Genomic DNA, 26,422 nt, shown 5'->3' with positions numbered 1-26,422 from the left:
GTGTTGGTACCTCAGCTTTCAAATTCTAAAACTTTATGTATGAAACTTGTTGCAATAATTCTAAAACTTTCTTAACTCTCAGCAACAGTTAAAACAGCAACATAAATTTTATGTGCATTTTTATGCTTTTGATGTACTTTAAACTTAGTGGTACTATTTTTTTATATTTAAGATTTCTTGAATGTATAAGGTTTAATGGAGATCTATATAAATGTAAAATATACAGTAATATTTGTTTTAATGGCTTAATGCAATTGTAGTGTGTACTTATGTACTAATTATTTCTTTTTCTTTGACACTTGTACACAAAAGACACATGCAAATTGAATGTCATTTATCATTTTGAGTGTGCACAAAATGGAGTCTTGTATGACTATCTGGCTGCCATGTATACACATGAAAAACCTGGCAGGAATTGTCAAATACATTCAAACAAGTAAGTGACAATATATAATCCAAGACCATTTGTACAGTTGAACATTTGAATCTACTAAGTACACTATACACTGGCTGGATTCATACAATATTGAGAACAAAAAACCCCTATTTCCTATAATAATGTTTTATTTTTGAATATGGTTAGTTTTAGTGTTCTTTCCTTGATAAAATTAACATTTATGATTATAAAATATATCATTCTAAGAAAATGATCCAGCAGTCCTAATTTTATTACATTTAAACAGTTTTTTTCTAATTAGTAAAATTTTCAATAAAACTAAGTGTGCCATATTATAAAGTATTATAGAGAAATTTGCTAAAATGAAATATTAGACTAGGAACAATAATAATAGATTATGCAGGAAGAAATGAATGGTTGTACCAATAGTAATAGGAGCCTTGGAGAAATACCCGAAGAGTTACCTAGCTATATGGAAATTTTAAACTTATTAGATCTGCATATCCTGACTTTGCAAAAAAAACACAAAAAAACCCAAAACCCCACCCTATTTGGAACTGCCTATATACTCAGACGCTACCTTAACAGCTCTTAGATCTTTGGTTAGGACTTGAACTGTTAAATTTTTACCAATTCCAGAATGTGAATCGAATTGAAAATTAACAATAATAACAATAGTAAATAGCTAATTATAAACTAATACTAACCCCTATTAACACCTAATAAAGAATACTAAATCAAGAAATAACACTTAGAAAAAAAGGAAGACCAAGGAAATAAAGAAGCAAATAACAGCTGTAGCCAAGAAGATCAGCAAATACAAAGGTTAAATTGCAAATTAAAGGCAGAACTTCCACATTCAATCTAATCAGAAATGTTTCTACCAATCCATCAATGGGTAAGTCTGCAATGAATCAGTTTGTACCTAATAAGGAAGAAAAACAGTGCAGTTTGGGGCAAAGATATGGGATAACCCAAAGAAATACAACAAGGATACCACTTGGATAAAAGAAGTAGATAAGAATAAAAAAGATGATATGAAATAACTTGTAATGACAATAGAAATAGCAGAGAAAAGAGCAAGGAAAATTAAGTATTGTTCAGCCCCAAGTGAAGATGAACTGCATGGCTTTTGGTTGAAACATCTGATCGGTCTATACCCACTTTTTGCAGTTTAACAACATAGTGCAAGGAAGTGGCTAACATAGTGCAAGAATGGTTAACATCTCGCAAAACTTATCTGATAATAGCAAAAGGGGCAGCACCAGGCAACTACAAACCAATTAACTGCTTAACAACTTTCAAATTCTAACTGGATGATAGTTAATGCAGTCCAACAGCATCTAGTTGAAAATAAGCCCTTTACACCCCAGCAGAAAGGAAATCACCAGACATCAGAAGAAAAAAAGATGAACAACTAATTGACAAAATGGTTTTGGAAAACTTCAAGAGAACGAAGACCAACTTGAATGTAGTGTGGCTTGACTATAAAAAGGCATTTGACTCTCTTGCTATATGATTGGATAATCAATTGCCTAGAAATAATAGGAGTCAATAAAACATCAGAAGCTTGGTTCACAGTGGTCCAATGGAAGACACAGTTGCAGGTCAATGGTGAGAGACTGGGAGATATTAATATTAAGAGAGGAATATTTCCAGGAGATTCACTATTATCATTACTGTTTGTCATTGCACTGATTTCTCTGTCAACAATGCTGAATAAGTCATGGCTATCAAATATCAAAAACATCTGCAAACTCACCTCTTTTGCATGGACAATCTAAAACTTTATTGAAAAAAACTTTTGAAATCGTCAATTGGATAGGAAGATCAGAAAAATAATGACAATGAATCATGCCCTTTATCCTCAGTGATATTGACAGACTCTATACCAAAGAAAAGAGGCAGATATGGAATATTGCAAGTACATCTGATATGGATGAAGAAGAAAAAAGGGCATTGGAAGAAAATACAAAGGATAGTGAAGAAAATGCGCTGAAGGTACAATACCAGGAAGGCTTGCTGACTATAGGAGAGACCAAACTAGCCATAAGAAAGACCAAATGAAAAACAGAATGGAGATGCGGGAAGACAAAGCATTACATGGCCAGTGCATTAAGAAACAGCAGAGAAAACAGATAATAAAAAGAGCTGGCAATGGCTAAGAGCAGGAAAGTTGAAGAAAGAGACATGGAGACTAATTCTGCTATACAAGACCAAGCCTTAAGAGCAAATGCAAACAAAGCCAAAATTGAGAAGACAGCATCAGATAGTAAATGCTGTCTCTGAAAAGAAGCTGAAGAAACAGCAGACTACCTGATTTAACTATTGCAAGAAGATCACTCAGACTGACTACAAGCAACAGCATGACATATAGCAACAATAATGCACTGGAAGACTGGCTAGAAATGTGATTTGTCTGCAAGCAAGAACTGTTGGGACCATAAAATAAAGAAACTCATAGAAAATGAAGAAGCTAAATTGCTTTGGGACTTTAGAATTGAAAAAACAGACGCCTATCACATAACATCCCAGAGTTAACAACTGTCATTAAGTAAGACAAAAAAGTCTGGCTAGAGGATGTGGCAGTATCTGGAGACAGCAGAATAGAAGAAAAAGAACTGGAGAAGATAACAAAATACAAAGACCTGCAAACAGAAATAGAACTACTGTGGCACAAGCAAGCAAAGGTAGTACCAATAATACTAGGTGCCTTGCGTGCAATCCCAAAACAACTGAAGCACCACTTGAACACCACTGACATTCACAAATTCACCATCAATCAATTGCAAAAGGTTTATTCTGATCAGCTTACATCCTGCAACGACATCTGTAACACCATCAAACATCCACATCTGCCTATTCCAGGTCCTTGGAAAGGACTAATTAGGTAGACAAAAATGCCAAATACAGTCTGAACTTCTGACAGTGCAACAAACTATTGCACTGAAATAATAACAGCAATATATCAAATTTAAAAATTAAATAGCTGATCAGTCACTAACTTGCTCTCCAGATGCAGTTTGTTGAAGATGGTGTTCCGCAATAAATATTTTCATGCCATTTTCCAAAAAGCCGATGTACTACTTTTCCATTTCTGTCCAAAACATTGCCTTCAATATCATGAACACTGCGATTCCAATATTTAGTCTGGAGAAAAATTAGCAAAATCTGTATCATGTTAAAAGTTCAAAACAAAATAAAGGAGAAGATAAAAACCAAAATAAGTCTCAATTACCTTTACAAAAGTAAGCTTGCAGTAACAGCTATCATCGTTCAGATTCTTGATTATAATCTCTCCATAGTGTTCTATCCATCGTTGTCCATTTAAAATATTATGAATGCATGATGTTACTTTATTCCATTCATAATGGTCCTTAAAACTGGAGTAAAATGAAGATTAGCAATTCATGAAAGAAAAAGATAGCTAATAAAGTATTTTTCTAAAATATTCAATAAAATATTGTGATTTGATCCTTTTAGAGAAACAGTCTAAACTGAGATAATGCTTGTTTGACATATTCTAAACAATATGGTGCTTTTATATTATGGTTTAGCATATAGTTCTGTATGTGAATTCCGCTACTGTGTTTTATATGATATAAGATTTAGACAGCATAAATTCATCCAGTGTCATAAATTGATTTATTCAATCAATTAATAAATAAATAAATAATGGTTAAGCGAATTATGGCTTTGCACAATGTGACCACCTGTTCAATATTCCAGAGAAAAATACTGACTTACTAAATGACTTACTGAACTAAAAAAGCAGCTAAATCTAAATTCTTTAAAAATACTGCTCTTTCATTAATTCTCCATAAAGCAATTATAATAATCCTATGTAATCAAGAATGTAGGTCTTTAAGCAAATGCTAAAATAGAAAATTTTAATGATTACTAGGAAACAAGTCACAGAAAAGATTATTTGATCAACATGAGAAAATCTATATAGAAAATTCAGTTCCTATAATTTGTTTTATTAGACCAAAGAAAATGAAAAAAGAGGCTTAAGGACTACTGAGTTGTAAAATGTGATCTTGCTAGCAATCCAACTATCATACTTGCTACTGGAAAACTTACTCGGGCAAAATTACATGTGTTGTGCCAATTGGTACTATTTCAATGGATTTCCCCCAGAATTTATTTTTCCATCTGATATCTGAAATTAAATAAAAATAATCAACAACACAAACAAATCCTTAATATTTGATGGAGAGAGCTCTATAGTTAAGCCTTTTTTATCAGTTTATAAATCCTAAACTATCAAAATAATATCATAAGATAACATCCAACCTTTAAGGTTACAATAGTGCTGTTAACCATACAAAACCATAATATAATATCCAATTTTTATGTTTTCAGCAGAGCTGAACATACCCGTGTTTCCCCGAAAATAAGACCCCGTCTTATATTTTTTTGAACCCTGAAATAAGCGCTTGGCCTTATTGTCATGTGCTCAAAAGCCCGATTGGGCTTATTATCAGGGGATGTCTTATTTTGGGGGAAACAGGGTAGATGTAACTATTATGGAAACATGATGGGATTCATCCTGTTGACAATAACATTTGTCTATTATGTTCTAAGCTGTATACTATTAAATTGAGTCACAGTATTTTACAATTGAAGTAAAAACTGAAAATGCAAATCCCATTCAAACTTAATATCAATAAAATTAGTGATTTTTTTTAATCACTAATAAGATTAAAAAATATAGAAATGACAACTAGGGCAGATGTATTTACTTAGGTTGCTTCCCTAAACTAATCTGACTTTAAAGTAATTCTGCTGAATACAGTGGGACTCCTAGGACATTATCTTTGTGGAGGGTGGTGCATGGCAGCCAATGTTATTTTTTCAGAAACTTCCATCCTACTTCTGAAGGTTTCATGTTGATCTCAAAATAGGTTCCACAGTTATAGGGAAAAACTGCATTCTAAAGTCTCAATAGAAAGTTGGGTTATTATCCAAATTATTATAATGCCACCCAAACATCTTCCTCCTTAGCTCTTGCATTCCAAAAATTGATGATATAAATTAATGAGTTACCTTGCCAAAATATAAAATTATCAGATTCAGCATGACATGCAGATATAGCTGGGTGATGACTGACCTAACAGGAAAGGAAGGTAAGGTTACAATTACATTTAGAACCTTACTTTCTGTTCTCATTTATTTTTGAAATGGCTTCATTTTTCTTCGAAGAAAAGATACCCCACAAGGGGGAGCTATTAAAATAAAAACCAACCATTAATAAGTAGTGCAAAAATTTAAAACAAATAATGGAAATTACATTAAAGTTAGATATATTTTCTTCTGAATAAAATAGGTTAAGGATTCAGTGATATCGTAGGAAAACGGCCATGGAAACAAAAGAAGACTATAATGAATTTTAATTTGACTTGCTAGAAACCATGTTTGAAAAAATCCTTAATATAAAGTTATATATTAGGTGAACGGTGAATTAAAAAGACCTTTATTAAATAGAATCAAGCTATAGGAAAATTTAAGTGGGGAAAACAAAATAGAAAAATACAGCTAAGATTCATACTTCAAGTCTTCTAAGATTTGTATAAAACCATGTTACAAAGTACCAGATAAGTCATGGACTTTGGACAAAAGGTCTACTTTTTGTTAAAAGCAAATACATGTTGTTCTCAAACTTATTTTTACAGACTTTTCCAGCAATAAGATTTTTCTAGTTCCTTGTGTTCCTGACTTTCATGCAAAGTATTTTCTCTTGGTGACTGAGTCAGATTGGATATGTTACATCCTTTATGTACAATCATTAAAATGCCAGAAAGTGTCTTCATAAAATTTCCAAGTTTTTTTTTTCTCTTTCCCAAGCAAATTTACTGATTATTTTAAAAAAGCATTCAGTATTTCTATGGGAACATAAACAGATATAATTTCAGGAATTAATGCTAAAATAATTATTTGAAGAAATATTGATATTACTGACATTTTTGCAAAAGGATTAAAAATTAATATCCTTTACCCAGAAAGCATACTAAGTTCACTATTATTTATATTGACATCATCTGGGAAGATCCCAAAGGTACTTTTTCAAGAAGCAACTGGACTTCTGTTTTTTCTTTGAAGACGTTTCGCTTCTAATCCAAGAAGCTTCTTTAAAGAAAAACCAGAAAATCCAATTGCCTCTTCAAAAAAAGCACCTTTCAGACAACCATGATGGATGGATGACTGATAGACATCTGGGAAAATCTATTGCTTTTAAAATGGTCTTTCATAATCTCTTGAATGAATCATTCACATCACTTGTGGACCAAAGAGTAAGGGAGCCATTCTATCCCTCTCAGAAATCTGGTTTTGCCTTGTATGTAATCTCTAAACACAATCTGAATTGCTAATGCTCGGGTGATGGGCTTTACTTTTCATAAACTACAAGCAACTGCAAGATGTGATATATCTGTGCAAATGTCAATGTGCGATTTACAATCCATATCTCAATCACTGTGCAAAAACTGTTTAATCAAATGCAACTTTCTCGTGCTAGCTTGAACACTTCTATAGTAGGACTATAGAAATGTAATACAGGTATGTAATATTAAAATATTAAATATATCCACTTATTTCTTTTACCACTTACTAGTTTTAATAATTATATCCTTAATAGAATTTCAATTTCAGTAACTGCTGTAGCAATCAGAAACTTTAAATTTCAAGTCTCCAAATACTACAAAGATACATGAAAGTTAGTTCCACATTTTGACAGACCTCAAGGAGCAAGTCTTCATGGATTTCTTTAATGCTATTCAGGGGTACAAACACATAATACTGAAAAATACAGTAGTTCGTTGCTAGGTAAACTTACAGTAAGGCATTTAAGCTAAAATCTCTTTGAAATATTTCGTTCCCACCTTCCCCAAAGTGGGTAGGTTGCCTCTTGTACCAAGAAAAACATCAGTTTTACACTTCAAAATGGGATGCATTGTGAAACTTCATTCTCCAAATAGACTGAAATTACCGGTAAATGTTTTAAACAATTCTACGAAATGCTATAAAACAGCTAAGGCTAACTTGGCAATAAGTTTCAATGAACTTATCATTTTCTAAAATTATATATGAAGGCTGGATAGGGCTTTGCAGCATGGGGAGTCTTAAAGGCTGCTCCTGTCTATAAAGCAACTCTGTCTCTTCCTCATGACTACTACGTTCACATTCCTGCATCTTCCCACTTTTTCAGAGTCAACTCCTAAATATACATCACTGTTCAGTACAAATCTTCCTAGGACAGTTCGGAATAACAATAAGCATCAAACATCTGGAACTGAATTTTGTTTCTAAAAATAATTACTCAGCAGCTGAGTCTTTGGAGAAGGGCGGGATATAAATGCAAATAAAATAAAATAAATAAAAAAATAAAAGCTAATACAACCTTGTCATGTTAAAAAAATTAGAGCAATTAAAAAAAAACCTTTCTAGATTAAAAAAAGCAATTAAGTTGATACAAAGCAAATCTGTTTGAGTACGGAATTCTACTGTATATGGTTTCAAAATCACAAAGGACACATTCTGTTGGATCGCTTTACATAGGTAAGACACCAGAAGGGCATATCCCATATTTAACAAATAAGCAGGCTGCTATGGGATGAGAATAATATTCCTCATTAGGAAAAACATGTTCATGTAAGAACTACATACAGAGTGTATCCTACTCAGTGGTAAAATTCAGCCGCTTCTATCCAGCTTGGGTGAACCGGTAGCACCGGCGGTGGGAGGCCTCATCCACTCACCAGGCGTCATCGCGTCCCATTTTTGACCCTCTGCGCATGCACAGAAGGCTCTACGCATGCATGGAAGCACGAGCGTAGCACGTGCACACTCACATTTGTGAACCAGTAGCAAAGGTAAGTAGATTTCACTCCTAGTCCTACTAACAACTTTGAAAGTAATAGAGACTAGAGAAACTTTGTTCTCACTATAACTGAAATAGGGAAGGGAGAAAATAGCTTTGCTTTTTTGTTTTGCTTCTTTGTTTGGCCCTGAAAAACAGAAAACTTTTATATATGGAGAATATAACAAACCAGAACCAATAACATTTTCACTTCTTCCAACAACTTTCCTCGAAATTCTCTTTCTATTTTGCTATCTTCACAACTCTCTTGACCCCCAACAACAATTTCATGAACTGCAGAATCTCCACTGAGTCAAACAATGTTATGCTCCATTTTTTATATAATTAACATTGGCTCTCCAATAGATACTATAAACTGGTAAGACCTTGAGGGGCAAAATTTTGTCTTTGCTATTGTGTAACTAACTACACTATGTTATCTTCTTTGCAAGTCTGAATTTAAGTAGGAATGGATGTTGAGTCTCAATGTTGTAGGAACATGAAATGAAATGGGAAAATAAAATTGAAAAGCCTATAACTAGATCATTTTATCCAAATTGTATTATGATAAAGACTATTATGATAAAGACTATTGCTAACATAGTGTAAGCCGCCCTGAGTCTTTGGAGAAGGGCGGGATATAAATGCAAATTAAAAAAAAATAAAAAATTGCATTACCTGTTCAGAAAAAAATTGGAAACCCTTATCTTCACGGATACATTCATAGGTTTCTCCAAGCACAGGATTGAATGGCTTGCTTCCAGCTCTGTAGTAGCTAGATGCATAGGCAGAGACTGCAAAAGCAGCCACATAAACCTAAGAACAAATTAGTAGCATTAAGTAGTAATGTTATGGAAACATTATGGAAAGGTATGCAGATTTTTAATGTTGTTTATTTGTTTAATTTTTTAATGAGATTTTGATCTCACATTGACATTAAGATCCATACCTCCTCAAGAACACAAGCTAATGTGTTCTTGAATGAAGTTACGCTTTAACATTTTCCTTCTTTGAGTTGCATCTATGAGCAGTGGTAGAGGAAAGATTTCTTTTCCTAACTGAAGGGGCAATAATTGCAGTCTTTCTAAGTACATTATTTTCCCTATATTTAATGGCCATATCTGAAAAATCTATAGGCAGGTTTTGAATGAATCAGCTTTCATGGAATAATGTTTGCCCAACTATCCCCATTTTCATTGTTCAGCTACAGTATGTCAGTGTAATGAGAAAGGGAAAGGAGGATTGACAGGTCAGAATATTCAAGTCAGTCAAGATCCATTTTGAATTTGTATTTATTTCTATTTGAATTTGAAATTCAAGCACACAGCTAAGTTTGATTTAATAGTCAAGTTGACTATTAAGATTATTAAGATCTATGAATTTTTAATTCATAGAAATATATGTATTGGTTTTCCTTTTTTTCCTGAAGATGACCTGGATCTGTTGAGCTCAGAACAAGTATATTTGGATTAGGAATGTTATGGCATCTTGGTTGTTTGAAATATTTTTTATTTTTTGTGTATTGCTATTCTGTATGCTATTATGAACTGCCCAAAAGTATAACATAAGTTTATATAAGATGGGTGCCAGTAAACAAATAAGTAAAGTTGTAATATAATTTATAATGTAATATAATACAAAGTAAGTAAATAATTTTCTCATTTTCAGTATAGTATATTTCTCCTTACCATCCTTTCAAAGGGATTAGGTGTAAATGCTGCCTTATCCAGCAATTCACTATATTCCAGTTCCTCACAAAGCTTTTGCAAAGTGTTCAAAGGTTCATTCAGCCCAACAGGCATGGACACCTTGGAGAGATCTTTTCCTATATTATTCCGTAGAATGTTCCAGAGGCTGATGTTACTTGTATTGGGGCATGAGGCTGGTAGACGTGTCCTCCGCCTTGAATGGCATTCCACAATACTATCTGGGACACAATCTTGAAGACAGATGTCAGGTTTAAGTTTGGCAATTTAATATTTTTCAGAATTCACTCTGGTTAACATTCTTTTTACATATTTATATCAGTTCTATAATTTCTTCCAAACTTCTCAGAATAGAAGATACAGTTACATATAGCTTTGAGAAGAATATTGTGCTGAACCATGGCAATTTGATCAAGGACAACCCAAAATTTAATAACTCTGGGTTTCCTGGCTTCCAAAATCAACTACTTCATTCAGAGATAGAATCTTTTTCAGTCAGTCACTTTCATTCTCTTTCAGATAACTTTCCAAAGAGTTCATTCAATTGGTAAGCAATACCAAAACTATGTTTCTAATACAATAAAAATGATCTTACTCATTCACATAGCTATCTATATATGCAACCATCCCATTCATGCATACCCTTCCCACTCATTTTAGATCTATTTGTTTAAAAAGGTCTTATTTCTATTCTTTCCATATTGACAATGCTAGGGTGAGTTTAAAGAGAAAGAAGCATAAAAAAACAAAGATAATCTTTACGGCTATCCCTATAATTATGCTTATTCTGTTTGCTAAAATCTGCATTTTATATTATATAAATCTTAACACATTTTGTTTAATTAGAGTTCAGATTCCCAGACTGAAAGCACAAAATATGGGCCATTAATAATAAAGTAGAATATCATTACTTGCCATTCTTATAGAATGAGGATTCCTATAGAATGAGGATTCACAAAGATCCTAAGCAAAGCTTGTTCATTTTAAGGCTCATTTTTTGATAAATTTGGAGCATTTCCCTTAGTTCTACACTTTCTTCATGAAAGAAATAGAGCAACCCCAGTAGGCAGAACAAGAGATCTTTGCTAGAAGGAAAAAAATCTGGATTGTAGATAGTGAAAGTGATGGGTGGGGGCTACTGCACTACTATTTTAGGAGCAGGCTTTTCTTATGCAGTTTCTGTTGGACATTGTTTGAGAGAATAGGCTCAGTAAAATCATTTTTAAAAATCTTTTGCCACAATTTGAGTTATTTATAGACTGCAAGATGTTGGGAATGACTTGGATTGGTAAAACTACACAGGAGACGAACATTCCCCCAAAGTCATACATTATACAAGATGCAACATAGGGGAAGGGTTTATAAGAGAGAAAGAATATAGAACATCATCATAGGTGGAAGAGAACACTGGAAGGATACACATTAAAATGTGAGTTATTCCTTCTTTGGATATCACTTTACATAGTATCAGAACTGTAGAAAGCAATTGTTTAAAATGGAATCCTGAACTTAATCTGTATATTTCTAGGTTACTAATTATTGGTAGTTCACAATTAAAAACAAATCAGAGACCAGAAATAAACAAAGACGCCTACCAAGTGTTTGCCTTTCATTCTCTATGTCGTTACTTAGGTTGTCTTCGGAAATATTATCACTTATATCACTGGCATATGAATCATCATCAGACACCTGGGGAGGAAGGAAACATTCTTTTATTTTGATAATGAAGCAGAAAAAAATCTCTCTTCACATACTGCCACATTTGTGCAAAGGAAATAAAAATACATCAATCAAGTTTGAAATGGATATTGCAACAATAAAATTCCTCTATAAGCAACTGTTTCACAGTTCCACATTATGGAAAATCTTGCTACATGGCCAGTTCCAAATGGAAATAATATTCAAATTTGGGTTAATTAAATATTTCTTCCTAAGAAAAGCATAGTAATATCTTCACTTAAGCAGTACATCTTATATTCATTCCTTCAGTCCCCTATTCTCTTAAAATACTTTAGAAAGTATCAGTAAATAAGTTTTGTGTGCTGAAATAATATGCATGGTGTCGCCACTGAGATTGCAAAAATAATAAAGGTCACATGATTTTGAAACAAATCCAGTATTTCTGAACTACTTTCCAGACCTCATTTTCTGAAGAACTGGCAGACAACAGAACTTCCTGTGCATCAAAAAATTCGGTTAGTGAATCTGTTATTGATAGTCTGCTTTCATTGGATATTTGGTGAACCAGACTCCTGTTTTGATGTTCAGAATTTTCCTGCAAAAAAAATTTAAAAACAGTCATGAGCAGTAGTTTATTTATTATTAAAATATATTTAAAAGAATGTCTGACTACAACTGATTCTGAGCCCTTTACATAGTTACATAATTTACATAGTTAGAACAATGAAAAAGAGAAACAGAAAACCACATCAAACAGAATACAAAATTTTACAAGAGCTCATACCACGGTCTGGCTTTCAACACTATTTGAAATAACACATTGGGTCATCCAGGATATGCTATCAAGAGGTCAGACACTACAGCAGAGAACGTGTATTCTTTAAGTACATGTGGCTATACAGGTAACATAATTGTTAAGTGAATCTGACGAGCATTGACTTTGCTTGTCAGAAAGTCACAAAAGATGATCACATGATCCCAGGACACTGTAACGTTATAAATATGAACCAGCTGCCATACATCTGAATTTTAATCTCATGACCATGGGGACATTGTAAGTGCTGTAAATCTGAAAAATGGTCACAAGTCACTTTTTTAAAATGTTGTTGCAACTTTGAAAATTCATTAAAAAAATGATTGTAAGTCAAGGACTACCTATATAAAAGCCTGCTTGATCAGGCTTTTTGAAGGATGCCTACTCAAATTACCTCAGGTAGGAAAACATGAAATCATAAGAATTTTAAATGTCTAACACTTTTCTTAAATACCTCATCTTCTAGTGCAGGGGTCCCCAACCTTTTGGACCTCAGGGACCACCAAGTCCATAATTTTAAATCCCGGGGACCACTAATACAAATCCAGCACAGTTTGCTGAAGTGCCTGGACTCCCAGTGACGGGATGGGGTCCTTCAGGCACTATCCTTCCTCTCTCTTTCTCCCCCCCCTCCCCTCTCTCTTCCACTCATTCTCTCTCCCCCCTCTCTCTTTCTCTCTCCCCCCTTTCTTTCTCTCTTTCTCCCCCACTCTTTCTCATGGGCCAGCCAATGTCTTGGGGCTGAGAGGAAGTCAATCGTCCCCCCGAGAGATTGAGGTGCAGGAGCAGAAACAAGGGATGGAAGAAACTTGTAGCTTTGCAGCAAAGCCCTCGTCGGCTGGAATGAGGTAATGGTGCGGGGGGGGAATAGCGGTGCAGGCGGGCTAAAGCAACAGGTGGCGGAAACCCCCGGGCTGTTTCTTCCCCCTGCTTTATCTTCCTGTCGGCTGAATCCACCAGTGGCTGTCCCCGCCCCTCACCTCCCTTCCCAGTCACTACTCGCCTGGCAAGAGAATGAGAGAGAGAATGGAGATTCGCTCCATATTCTAGAATGGGAGCAAAGCTTCGTCTCTTGCTGGTTCTTTCTCTCTTTCTCCCACTTTTTCTCATGGGCCAGCCAGTGTCTTGGGGCTGAGAGGAAGTCAATTGTCCCCCCCGAGAGACTGAGGTACAGGAGCACCAACAAGGGCCAGAAGAAACAGCTGTGAGATCCAGTTCCCGCTCTGGAATATGGAGGAATCTCCCATTTCCCCCCTCCCCTCCCCTTGCCAGGCGAGGAGTGACTGGGAAGGGAGGGCGAGTGGTGGGGACAGCCACTGGTGTATTCAGCCGACAGGAAGCTACAGTAGGGGAAGAAACAGCCCAGGGTTCCCCCCACCCATTACTTCGGCCCGCCTGCACCACCATTCCCCCACCTTGCACCATTACCTCATTCCAGCTGGTGAGGGCTCTGCTGCAAAGTTATAAATTGCCCGAATCTCCCTCAACAACAGAGATTTACAGCCCCACCATAAGCTGCCTGGCCAGTCCCATCTTCCAGAACTCTAGTCACCTTTAAAGCGCTCCATGGCATGGGACCGGGATATTTACGGGACCGCCTACTGCCGCCAGTAACCTCCAATCAACCTGTACGCCCCCACAGAGAAGGCCTCCTCAGGGTGCCATCGGCCAGACAATGTCGGCAGGCGACCCCCAGGGGGAGAGCGTTCTCTGTGGGAGCTCCGGCCCTGTGGAATGAACTACTGTGGGGCTACGTCTTCTCCCTGATCTTCAGACCTTTAAGCGTGAGGTCAAAACCTTCTTTTTTCACCAAGCAGGGCTGGCCTAACGATACAGTTTTAATTGAGTGTTTTAATGGGGTTTTAAGGGAATTAATTCTATTTTATTAATTTTTACCTAGAAATTTTTAATTCTTCAGCTTATTGAATCAGATTCTTAATTGTTTATTGTATTTTAAATTTTTAAAATATATTTTTAATTGTTTATTGTATTTTAAATTTTTTCGATATTTATGTTTTATTTCTGCTGAGTCTTCGGAAAAGGGTGGTATAAAAATACGAAAAATAAATAAAATAAATAAATATATAGTCACAGGACTGGCCATTGCTTATCCCAGAGCAGCTCCTCCACCTGGGTGCGCCGCGGACTACCAACATTTTCTCACCACCGGTTGGTGACCGCTGTTCTAGTGGCAGCTAAAGCTGAATTTCAGGGTGGAAGTCAAGAGTTCCTTAACTAAGCACCCCCCCCCCCCCAATGATACTAGGTAGTTAGAGATTACAAAGTCCTTCAGCAAACATGCTGATTTTAATACAGAGATCACTGTGAGGCTGACATAGTTAGCTAAGCATGTATGTAATTGCAGAAGCTCCCTATGTTTCTACTAAAATACTATTTTCTTAAATACAGTGGTACTCTTTCCTATATTTAACAGGAATGATGTAGATCTGCCCACCCAGGATGGAAGGGTGGACAAAAATTTAATCTCAGAGCGCTACTCCCAAGGGAAAGGGAAGAGTTAATATGAGCTGGATAATGATGCACAGAGAGCAGATTTGCAAAGCTAGGATCTTCCATTGTTTGAGTCAGAAAAGATAGATGAGTGTTTTACTTTGCTTGTAGAAACCATTCTAAGCTTTTTAAAGGAACTAACACTAGTTATGTGTTTTCACACAAAATGGAACAAATGACCTATTAACATCACTGCATGCAGTGATGGATAGGTAGAAGTTAAGGCAAAGAGGTTGCAAAATCCTGGTTGGATGGAGAGTCAAAAAGCCCATCTAAGCAAATTACCAACAAAACAAAACAAAATTGTGAAGTACAGTGCATTGTAAGAAGCTAACATATATAAAAGGACAGGGACAATAAAGAAACTGACAAGGTCAAATAGAAATGCTGAATATAATGACGAATTATTTTCTGTCCTTTCATCTCAATCTTTGCACTGCCTTACAATGCCATTGCTATAATATTTATACTTGAGTATTTGAGAACTTAGTCAATTTCTGCGTACTCAAAACCTCTCAAGGTTGTGAAGAATTTGAGTTCAGCAAGAGAAAAATACTGAGGCAGGTGTTAATTTATTTATTTCTGATATTTTTCATCACAAAATAGTTTCTCATAATACTTAAATTGATATAGTTATAGACATGGAGAAGCCTAAAGTCATTTTTCATTTGATTTGTGACCTCATGAGTCCAGTTAAAAAATGTTCAATTTTTTGTGTCAAAGAAGCACATCTTTATTAATTTCCACATTTTCTGAGTGACCCAAGGTCTTAGTGCAGTAAAACATTGTCACCAAAAGGAACAGGAATGAAATTGTGACCACATTCCTCCCCCCCCCCCAGTTCATTTTTGTAAACATAAATGAATTTATCTCTTTCATAAACATATTCATTTGCTGTTTCAAATTTTGGAGCATGATGTTGAAGACTTCTGTGATCACAAAAGCAAGGTATACAGCTTGTGGGCCTTGGCTTTCTGATTCCTGCCCCCAGCCTCAAATCCCCTCACCAAGAACAGATGACATTCAAGGAAACTAACAACAGGAGAAATAAAGAATATTTGCAGGTGGGCCTTTTTCCTTTCACAAAAATGTCTGTTTTTTAATTTTGTAGACACTTATCTTTCCAGTTAAAGATTCCTTAGGAATTTGTTGGACAAAATATATTTTGCTGACTTTTTGATCTAAGAGAAAAGCATAATTAGGTAACTTAATCTGTCCTCTGAAGTTTGTCAATTATGCTCCTTTTTCTGATAATTTAGTTGTTTAATATTCAGGATTCGATTAATATCCATATTATTTGCAGTAAAGGTATTGATTTATGTGAAATCCATTAGGAACACTTCTCTCCATGACTTTGACTGTCACTTTGCAAAAGTAGTATCTTTTTATAATTTCAATATAGTTACTATTATTATTAGACTCACTGTAAGCAAATTCAGTATCAATAATATATCCAAATGGATCAAAGTAATGCCAAAACAGAAAAGATGTTACCAAAAGATGTTACCAAAGTGTAAAGTTTGGATTTAGCAATTTCTAAAGTCTTCCTTTTTTTCTCTCTGACAGAAAAGGAGAGATAAAATCAGCAGTCATAGGCAACTGGAAAATTGGATTAACCTATAAAACGAAATTAACCACATACTTATCTCCACTGCTTATTAGTCTGTGTATTTGTAACTGAATTCTTAGAAGATATCAGTAAGATTATTATATTAAAACCTACTGTATGGTTTTAGTTTTAAACGTTTAATATCTACTTTTAATCCTGAATTATATATTTGAAAAGTCAGTAGTTTGGAATGGCCTATAAAGGCTATAGAGAGAGAGACAAACAGGGAGGATTAGAGAATTAGATAACTTATTAAGATATATAATGAAAAGGAAAATGTTAACAGAAGCAACCTAATGATCCCAGGTTTTTTTTTTTAAATAAAAATAGCAGGTAACTAGCCTAGATAGCTATGAAATAGCCTGAGACTGGTCTCTCACACAGACTTCTTTCAAGAAAGGACATGTCTCGCCTTTCCCATTTCACAACCACTTATGAATAATTACTCTAAACTTTGCAAGTAAATAAAAATGGGAAGGAAATAGTATGAGTCTTGACACTGCCTCAACAATAGCATCCAGCCAGCTGAGTAGGTAAGCATACCTCACATCAGTTCATCATTTTCGCCAGTATGTTGATATACTGGAAAGAATTAATCATAATTTCTAAGTCTGGATTTGCAAATATAAATCACCATATGCAAATCTGGACCATCTGTTGTCCTTTTCAGTAATGCATTTCCTTTTCTTAAGGAAAACATTTCTAGCCACCCTATTTGTGCAGAGATGGTGTATGCGCCACCATTCAAAAGCAGGATGGGCATTTTGAAATTGATCAGGATAAGCAACCTGCAGTTCCCTGACTGAAAACATCTCATTACAATATTAGAGCCACTGCTGTAGTGGTTGGGGCTGAACATTTTCATTTTTATAGTCATAATAAATGTTTTAAATATTGTAAAGACATCAAAACATCCCTTTAACCCCTGTTGTCCCAAATCAGAGCTTTTCCATTTTGGAAGATGTATGCCTTTGACCAGGGGTGTCAAACTCAATATTATTGAGGGCTGCATCAGGCTGATGTCACCCACCTTGACATCAGTCGTGTCAGGGACACCTGTGGCCTGAACGCTCTGCCAGAGAAAACAAGCTCCCATGCTCCGCTTTTGGCTGTGACGGCCTCTTGTAAACCTCTGCCAGTTGAAACGGATATGGGGAGAGGCATGCAGCCCCCACAAGCTCTGTTTTCAGCCGTGATGGTCTTCTGCAGCCCTCTGCCAGCTAAAATGGAGCCTGCCAAGCTCCATTTTTGCTGGCAGAGGCACCGTGGGCCAGACTTTCACTGTTTCCAGAGTGGCCCTGTGGGACAGATCTAAGCACACTGCGGACCAGATCCAGCCCACTGGCCTTGAGTTTGGCACCCCTGCCTTAGACTCTTCAAAGCTCAAAAACAATAGCATTCCCTCAAATAAAAGATCTGGTGGCTCAACAGACTAGGCAGTCTGTTATTAACACAGCTGCTTGCAATTACTGCAAGTTCAAGTCCCACCAGGCCCAAGGTTGACTCAGCCTTCCATCCTTTATAAGGTAGGTAAAATGAGGACCCAGATTGTTGGGGGCAATAAAAGTTGTCTTTGTATATAATATACAAATGGATGAAGACTATTGCTTAACACAATGTAAGCCGCCCTGAGTCTTCAGAGAAGGGCGGGATATAAATTCAAATTTTTTAAAAAATGAAATTGCTTCCTTGCCCATTCTAACATTATAATTGACTACTTTGTTTCCTGCAGATCCCTTAGCCTAAGAAAGCTCCCCCCAAAAAAGCTCCTTTTATCAATCTGAGTGGATTGGTGTACGATAATCCTTATCTTGATGGGTTTTCTACAGTGTTATTTTTTCCCAGACTGAATTAAAAGGTTCTGTTTACAAAGGCAAATTAGTTTCTGACAATCATTTGAAGTGCAAAAGTTGTGTAGAAGAATTTGATATATAAAAAACTAAAACATGGAATATACAAACTGTTCAACAACACTACCAAGAATGGCAAAAGCTGATGTTATTGTTTGGGTGGCCATACTATGGCAAGACAATGACCAACTGAATGGAGGAGAGATGCAACAAGGAGCTTTGCAAAAAGACAGGAAATCTATACCCACCTTTACAAAATCAGGGCTCGAATTTGTATTAGCAGCTGAATCAAGGAGCATAGATTCGGCATGTATTCTGCATAACCGTTCTTTAAGATCTGTGTTTTGTGCTATGGCCTGGAACATTTAAGAGAAAACATAAAGTACATTTGGGCCATCATAGTGTCTCAGCTAATTACAAATAGTTGTCTCTCTGGTATTAAAAAAAAGAGACAAAATGGAATGCTAAGAGTATTTGAGGCCAAATAATTTTTCCTTTTTTCCCCTCTAAAAGAAAGGGTAATATTTAAATAGTAAGAGCTGTAGAGCAACTGAAAAGCAACTTTTACAAAGCAACAGCTCAGAAAGCAAAGATGGGGTTAACTCTGGGATGAATTTGTGCTATAGAGTCTCCATGATGGTAAATTTTCAAGGAGTATGAACTGCAGCCAGGCAACTTGAGAAGGTAAGTGAAGATGGTATTAAATCTGTGGCATACTATACTGCCAATTTATTGGAAAATGATTTGAGTCAGGACCACAGCAACTAGTGATGCTTAACATTTTTCTCTCATGATACTGAATTTATCAATGTATTGATATAAACAGTTTTTTAAAAAAAATGTAGACAGAAGCCAGAGATGAGTTAGTTTTTAATGAACAGATGAAGGAAAAGTTTAATCTTCCTTTAAGGTTTTATCCTTGTCTTCTAAATCTGATTGTAACGAAAAACACACATCTGACATTACCCATTTAACATCGCATGCATTTGAGAGTTATTAAGAGTTTCCAAGAATACAGAAGTGACAGATGAAAGCAAAAATGGTTTTAAATAAGATTATTCAGGATTTATGGATACTAATTCTTCCATTTTTTAAAAGTATATGGCAGGTTCCTGACAGATTCTTGGCTTTTTTTTTTTCTTTATTCTGGGAATGTAATTTTTAGAAAAAGTATGACTAATGAGTTAGAAAGTATATGTGCTAATTATCTTCCAAATGCCTCCCCATTCCATTTAATGAATGCTGCCATCAATACCAACTAGGTGTGAATATCCATTTCTCTTTCCTCCAAAGCAAACATTTTTCTGACTTTGAGTTATGTTAGAAAATAATTACTGCTAGATGAAAATGCCATCATCACAAGATGACTTTTCTCTTCTATTAGGCAAAGATTATGGAAACCACTGCTGATTCAAGAAAGAAGGTTCAACACATGCAAACCAAGCTTGCTTCTGTGCAATAGTAGCAGCAGTGTGGTGCATTACCCACTCAACTACAACATAAGCAAAAGACAGGAAATGCACGCCCATTTGGTAATAACTGACATTAATCTCTATATGACTAAGCAGGGCAAGATCAAACAAGTCTCCTCAGCAAGTGGGTGTTGTATGATTTCTTCAAGTAGAATACAATTTTTAAGACAACTATGAGTAACCCACTTGGGAATGTGTTAATTATCTTTCATGTCACAAGAAATGATACTGCAATGTTATATCCATTTATCTAGGAAAAAGCTTCAATGCATTAAACCGCAAGTCACCATGAATACAGTTTTGGAAAGTTTTAATTATTCAGAATATCACTGTCAATACATATATCAAACACTGTCAATACATAGAATCAAATGTAGCATGATAGACAGGTAGATGGATATATTGTCGTCTATCATTTATTTCTGTTCTTTGATTTAAAACCTGTTTGCCAGGCAGAATTACTACTGTATAAATTGATATAACTATTAAATAAATAAGAAAACGAAGAAAATAGAAGGAGTTTCAAATTTAATCCTGACAGGAGATGATAGATAGATAAAGAAAGAACCTAAACTGATGTAGGTACTCTGAAAAATATTTCCATTGCCAATATCCAAAAATATTCACTCTACTTCAGGGTCACATTTTCTCCATCAGTCATAATTATATAAAGTACAGTCTACTAATAATGTTGAATAGTAGGAGACAGAAAAGAAGTTTCATATATTATTATGTTAAATTAATGAATTCATTTTCATATGATGTAGTGGTGGTCTCTGACTTGGAAATTTTCAAAGGATATCACATAAATTATGATATTTATTACAAAAAAAACCCCAACCAGAATCAGGAGCAACTTCTGAATACCAGTGGAACTTAGAAATTTATTTTATATTCAGAGAGATCTACTCAACTCAGAATTATTATTGTTAGAGAAGGCTAGGCTGGAACAACATTTATTTAAAAATCATGAAGAATTTGTGAGCAGTGTGAATCACTCAAATTCATTCAGCCTTTGATGCTAGCAGAGCAGTTCTAGAGAGGTAACATAGGCTACTTCTCTGAAAATTATCTGGCATAGTTCAGAGCTGCTGATCCTGAGAAAATGGACCAAGTTCTCCATGATAACAACTTTGCACGTGTAGCCTGGATTCATTTTCTTATTGATTAGTGAAATCTTCCAGGAAGGAGAGTTCCGCCCTTCCTGAAAAAGTCATTGCTCAGCCTGGCAAATTTAGTTAAGCACTGACTGGTTTTCAACCTTTTGTTTTTTTTGGGGGGGGGGGGAAGTCACTGGGAAAGTGGGTGCTGCAAAGAAAGCAAGTTACTTACTCTATAGCTGTACCTTGAAAAGAGTTCTGGAGGAAACAAATGATCTGTACCCTTTCCAGTCAGGACACAGGCCTGAGTATGAGACAATGAGTGAGCAGTTCCAACTGATGGTTATGAGGTGCAAAAGATCAAGAACTAGGACACTCTGTTTGGTATGTCTCAAATGTTGAGATTTTCATCTGTCCTATGTGACATCTACATGAAGCATGTTGGAGATCACCTGCTGGCACAGTGCCATGTATCAACTCTAGGCTGAACATGAAAAGTGAATGAGAATCTGTCTTGATGCCCAGAAGCTGAATGTTGATAAGGAAGAAGAGTCTCAATCTCAATAAACAAAGACTTAAACTTTGAGTATGAAGCTTTTCTGACTTCAGTGTTATTCAATTTTTTACTCTATAACGGAGTGGTGCCTCCCTATGCAAATCTGATGTTATCTAGGGCTCCATTTAGACTCACAGTACTTCTAAAAGAGCAGGTATCAATTGTGTCAGGGAGAATTGTTGCACAACTCCATTTTATTTGCCAATTACACAATTTTCTGGGTTGGGAGGCATTCATGCCTTAGTGGCTCCCTCACCTCATCTTGGATTATTGTAATACACCATATATAATTCTAATTTTTAAGTTCAATTTGGAAACTTCAGCTAGTGATTAATACAGCAGCTCAAGCAGTTTTGGCTACAGTTGATTTGCCCATGTGAAATATCTGAACTGGTAAGCAGTGTATTTCTGGGTGCAATTCAAAGTGTTATTGTGGATATCACTTTGGAAAGTCTTCATGATTCAAGACCTGGGTTGGGTATCTATAGACTGCCTATTCCAGCAGCTTTTGTCCATCCATTAAGAGCTGCAGGACAGACCCTACTCTTACCCTAACCCTCACAGATTTTAATTTGGGAAAATCTATTAGCCCAGCCTTCTCCAATGCTATCTCCTTTTCTCTAACAACATTCCCCCTGAGAAGCAAACATATTCCTACTCTCCTGGCCTTTCACAAAACTATTGAAACCTGACTACTTCAATGATGCTTTGGGATCTGAGGAAGTTGCATCTCTCTTATTTTCTTCTGACTACGAAAATGTATCTGAACAAATTATTATAGAGATTCCTTATATTATTTTAATCTTACTCATGCTTATATGCCTATAATATATGGAGAATCATCTCAAATGTGCTTTTTCAAGAGGCAACTGGACTTTCTGGTTTTGCCTCTTGAAAAAGCTTCTTGCCTCTTGAAAAAGAACCTTTGAGACAACCATAACCTGGATGACTGAGAATTTCCAGAGACACGTGGAGAATCAGTTTATTTATTAACCCAATGGATTGAAAGCATATTATACCTTTAGGATTTGAGTGGATGTTAGGGAAAATAAGGACTGGCTACCTTACCTGCCCATTTGTATAGCTATAAATCCAGCATCCAAATGTATCAATATTTAAAATGACATGATTATAAGCACATGACACTTACAACCTGCATTGTTGCTTTACATTGATAAATATATATATGTACATGTGAATCTTTATTAAACAACAACAAAACACTCACGAATTTGCTCACTTTGCATGCCTGTTTCTATAAGGTTTAAATAAGAGTATTTACATTTTTTTTCTTTTGAATATTTATTCTTCCTTAATTAGAGCAATGAAACTGCACCAATGGACTACATGTGGTTGGATGGTTATGTACAATGTTTTATCCCTTTTAACTAAGCAGTGCACAACTTCAATCATATAAATAATATTATTAAAATGTCATAACATACCTTGGTAGAAGCTTTAATAATGCAATGTGAAATCATAGGAGGAAATGGAGTTAAGTCCAAAAAGAAATCCACATACCTCATTTCCTAACTTTTGTGAAAATTAGGCACGTCTCTATGCTTTGCTATAAGTTATTTTTATCATATTTTGTTTTTCTTCAGTAACTAGATATTGTGCCTCCTTTGTTCCTGTCCAATCCATGAAAAATGTCCAAATTTCATAACCATGTATGAGCTACATTTGATTCCCAGAAAGAATTAACAGGGTTATTCTTATCTACATTTTCTTAGCTAATTTTTTAGGACAGTGATGGCTAACCTTTTTGCCATCGCATGCTAGGAAGCGGGGGGGTGGGGTGTCTGCGTGCGCACATGCCCACACCCATAATTTTATGCACCCCGCTCCCGCGCATGAACGCGCAACCCCCCCCACTTCCCCACTCCTGGCACGCGATGGTCTGGTAGGCCCGTTTTTCTCTCTCACCTGGCTCCAGAGCCTCTCTATGAGTCTGGGGAGGGCGAAAACGGCCCTCCCCACCCCTCCAGAGGCCAGAAACTGCCTGTTTGCCAACTTCTGGTTGGACAGAAGGGACATTTTTTGCTGTCCCCATCTCCAGAGACTCCTAGAGTTGTGCCAGAGTTGAGCTCGCATGCCCAATTGTATGGCTATGCGTGCCATAGGTTCGCCATCATGGCTTTAAGACATCCTGAGCTACTTAACTTTAATCAATCAAAATGTCTGCAAAATGTTGGACAATTGTTTGGTGATTTGCATCACCAACTAATAAAATGAAATATTGTGCATTCTGCAATGCGAAACAAAAAACAAAACTCAAATAAAAAAGATGCGGTGGTATATGAACCACTGCAGGGGTGAAATGCTCCCGGATCGGACCGGCTCGCGCGATCCAGTAGCGATGGCAGCTGCTGGTTCGGAGGACCAGTAGCAAAAATCCCTGACCCCGCCCCCTGCCTCTGCTGAGTCGTACCATCAGCAGAGGGTTTTTTTTTTACTTTTAAAAGAAGGTTTTGCTTCAGCATGCCTTTAAAAGTAAAAAAAAGCCTTTGAGGATCCTGCCCTTCAGCTGAGATTGGCAGAGCCTGTAAACTTTAAAAAAAATAAAAATTAAAGGCTACTCTGGGGATCTCACCTGAGTTCCTCATCAGCAGAACCTTAAAAAACATGTTTTCTACAGAAAACATGTTTTTTAAGGTTCTGCTGATGAGGAACTCAGGTGAGATCCCCAAAAAACTCCTTTTAAAAGAGTAGAAAAAGGAGTAGAAAAACTCCTTTTAAAAGAGTCTAAGACACTTACCTGATTACTGATCGACCTCATGGCTTTTTTCGCAGCCGGAAAGCCCCAAGTTTCATTTTCAGCACCAGACAGAACTAATCTAACTTAGCTAATCTATTTCATCACTGAGTGATTAATGCTGGCTGGCTTTCCTGGCTGAGGAATTCTGCGAATTGAAGTCCACAAACTTTAATAATAAAATAAAATATTTGTTCAGCTTTCTCAGATTTCGTGTGTTTCTGTAGTGTTTCACTCTAACTACACAAACACACAAAATCTCAGAAAACTGTATGTGGTATCGTGTGTGTGTGTGTGTGTGTGTGTGTGTGTGTGTGTGAGAGAGAGAGAGAGAGAGAGAGAGAGTTGTGTTGTGTGTGTGTAAAGTGTGAAAGTTGGTTTTTGAGCTTTTTGTGGCTATGTGAAGTATGAAGTGCAGCTGCTTTTATATTGTGTGAGTCAGTTGTGTTGTGTTGTGTTATCTGTGTGTAAAGTGTGAAAGTTGGTTTTTGGTACCTCTTATTGTTTTTTTATACTTTATTATTTTTATTATTTATTGTTATTGGCCATGCCCACCCAGCCATCTGACCACCAAGCCACGCCCACCAATTAAGCCATGCCTACAGAACCAGTAGGGAAAAAATTTAGATTTCATCCCTGAACCACTGCCTCACAAGCCCATAAAACAGCAATGCATCATAAAACAATATAAATTCTACTTCCAGAGCCTAAACTGGAATAGCAAATATCTTTAAATTATATTTCTAATGTCAGGGTTCCGACCTTGGTTCCCCATTCCCTGCCTATGGCAACTCGACAGCAGATCAGGAATGCTTCGTGAGTTGACATCTAATTCCTGATCTGTAGTAAATTAGGTCTAAGAGTGATCTGATAAGAGATGCCTCTTGGAAAAAGAACCCTTCTACAATCAGCTTACTGAAGCAAGGAAGAAGTTAAGGGAAATAGGGCAACTGAAAGGAGTGCATCCATCAGAGTTAAATAAACTATTAGAATATTTTAGCTCCAGCCTATTTTTTTATTCTCTAATCTAGGCAAAAAACAGGATTATTGTTCTTTAGAGAGTATAGCAACAATGAGCTGAAGGCTGTAAAATATTTAAAAGCTAAATGATTGGGGAGGATGCAGTAATTATTAATATATAGATCATTCTGCACATACGTTCTAAACATTCTACAGTTGTTTATATCTTAGCACCAAACTTGCTGATGTGCAGTTTAAATATTGCTTTTTATTTTCACAAATACAAAAATCATCTTCTAAAATTATTAACATAACCTGATCTTACAATAACAACATATGTGGCAGATTTTGCTTATATTCTAAAATAACTAATGATATATTGCATCACAGCTTCACCAACAGCCTTTATCCCTTTGAAAGTATCTTTGTATGTGGGAAGCATTGCAATTTCAAGTGCTATGATTTATTCCACTACTCTATTCTGCACCATGCTTCCAATCTTAGAACTATATTTGGGGAAGTCTGTACTTAGGGCAATTCATCATCTCCCGATTTCCTTCCAGTTTCAGGCTCAAATATGGACCATTTGTTTTACACTAGGAGGACAACTGATACATTTTTTCCCTTTAAAAATTGATTGCTGTTGATGATCCCAATCACTAATCATCAACAATCTAAGTAGCAAATTGTCCAAAGCCAATTTTATCTTGCCTGGGATTCAGATAAGTGATCACGTGAGGGTTCTCCTCAGGGGTGAAATGCTCCTGGTTTAGACCGAATCAGACTCTCTGGTAGTGTGGTGGTGGGTGGTTTGGAGAACCGGTAGCAAAAATCCCTTCCCCTGGCCATGCCTACTCAATCACCCGCTTCTTTTAAAAAATGCTTTTAAAAGGTTAAAAAAAAGGCTCTGACGATCACAGCTGAGCCCCATGATCGTAAGAGCCTTTTTTTTTTATTTTTAAAAACATTTTTTAAAACAACTTATTCAGCCGAATAGGTTGTAAAAAATGCTTTTAAAATTTTTAAAAAAGATCACATGCCACAGCTGATTACTCCCCCCCCCCGGGAGCTGTTTTACTTACCCCATGCCTCCTTTGGGTGTGTACTGCACGCGCGTGTCCCTTGCATCTGGTATGTGCGCAGTATGCAGCCAG

At 36.1% G+C, this 26,422-nt stretch overlaps 1 protein-coding gene across 6 annotated transcripts in view; it reads right to left on the bottom strand.

The window, feature by feature from the left end:
* OSBPL3 (oxysterol binding protein like 3) overlaps nucleotides 1–26,422 on the bottom strand; it is a 132,717-nt gene that overhangs the window by 7,417 nt on the left and 98,878 nt on the right. For 4 of the 6 annotated variants that reach the window (XM_058182103.1, XM_058182105.1, XM_058182102.1 and 1 more), the window contains 9 exons: nucleotides 18,674–18,781; nucleotides 12,102–12,236; nucleotides 11,557–11,650; nucleotides 9,944–10,194; nucleotides 8,934–9,071; nucleotides 5,447–5,510; nucleotides 4,481–4,559; nucleotides 3,636–3,780; nucleotides 3,403–3,547 (listed from right to left, as the gene is read on the bottom strand). In XM_058182103.1, the coding sequence (XP_058038086.1) occupies nucleotides 3,403–3,547; nucleotides 3,636–3,780; nucleotides 4,481–4,559; nucleotides 5,447–5,510; nucleotides 8,934–9,071; nucleotides 9,944–10,194; nucleotides 11,557–11,650; nucleotides 12,102–12,236; nucleotides 18,674–18,781 (1,159 nt within the window). The remainder of the gene's footprint in view (nucleotides 1–3,402; nucleotides 3,548–3,635; nucleotides 3,781–4,480; nucleotides 4,560–5,446; nucleotides 5,511–8,933; nucleotides 9,072–9,943; nucleotides 10,195–11,556; nucleotides 11,651–12,101; nucleotides 12,237–18,673; nucleotides 18,782–26,422) is intronic. The other 2 variants (XM_058182106.1, XM_058182107.1) reach the window with 1 other exon arrangement.

The sequence above is a fragment of the Ahaetulla prasina genome, chromosome 4 (assembly GCF_028640845.1).
Source record: "Ahaetulla prasina isolate Xishuangbanna chromosome 4, ASM2864084v1, whole genome shotgun sequence".
NCBI lineage: Eukaryota > Metazoa > Chordata > Lepidosauria > Squamata > Colubridae > Ahaetulla > Ahaetulla prasina.
This window is presented reverse-complemented; position numbering and strand designations above follow the sequence as displayed.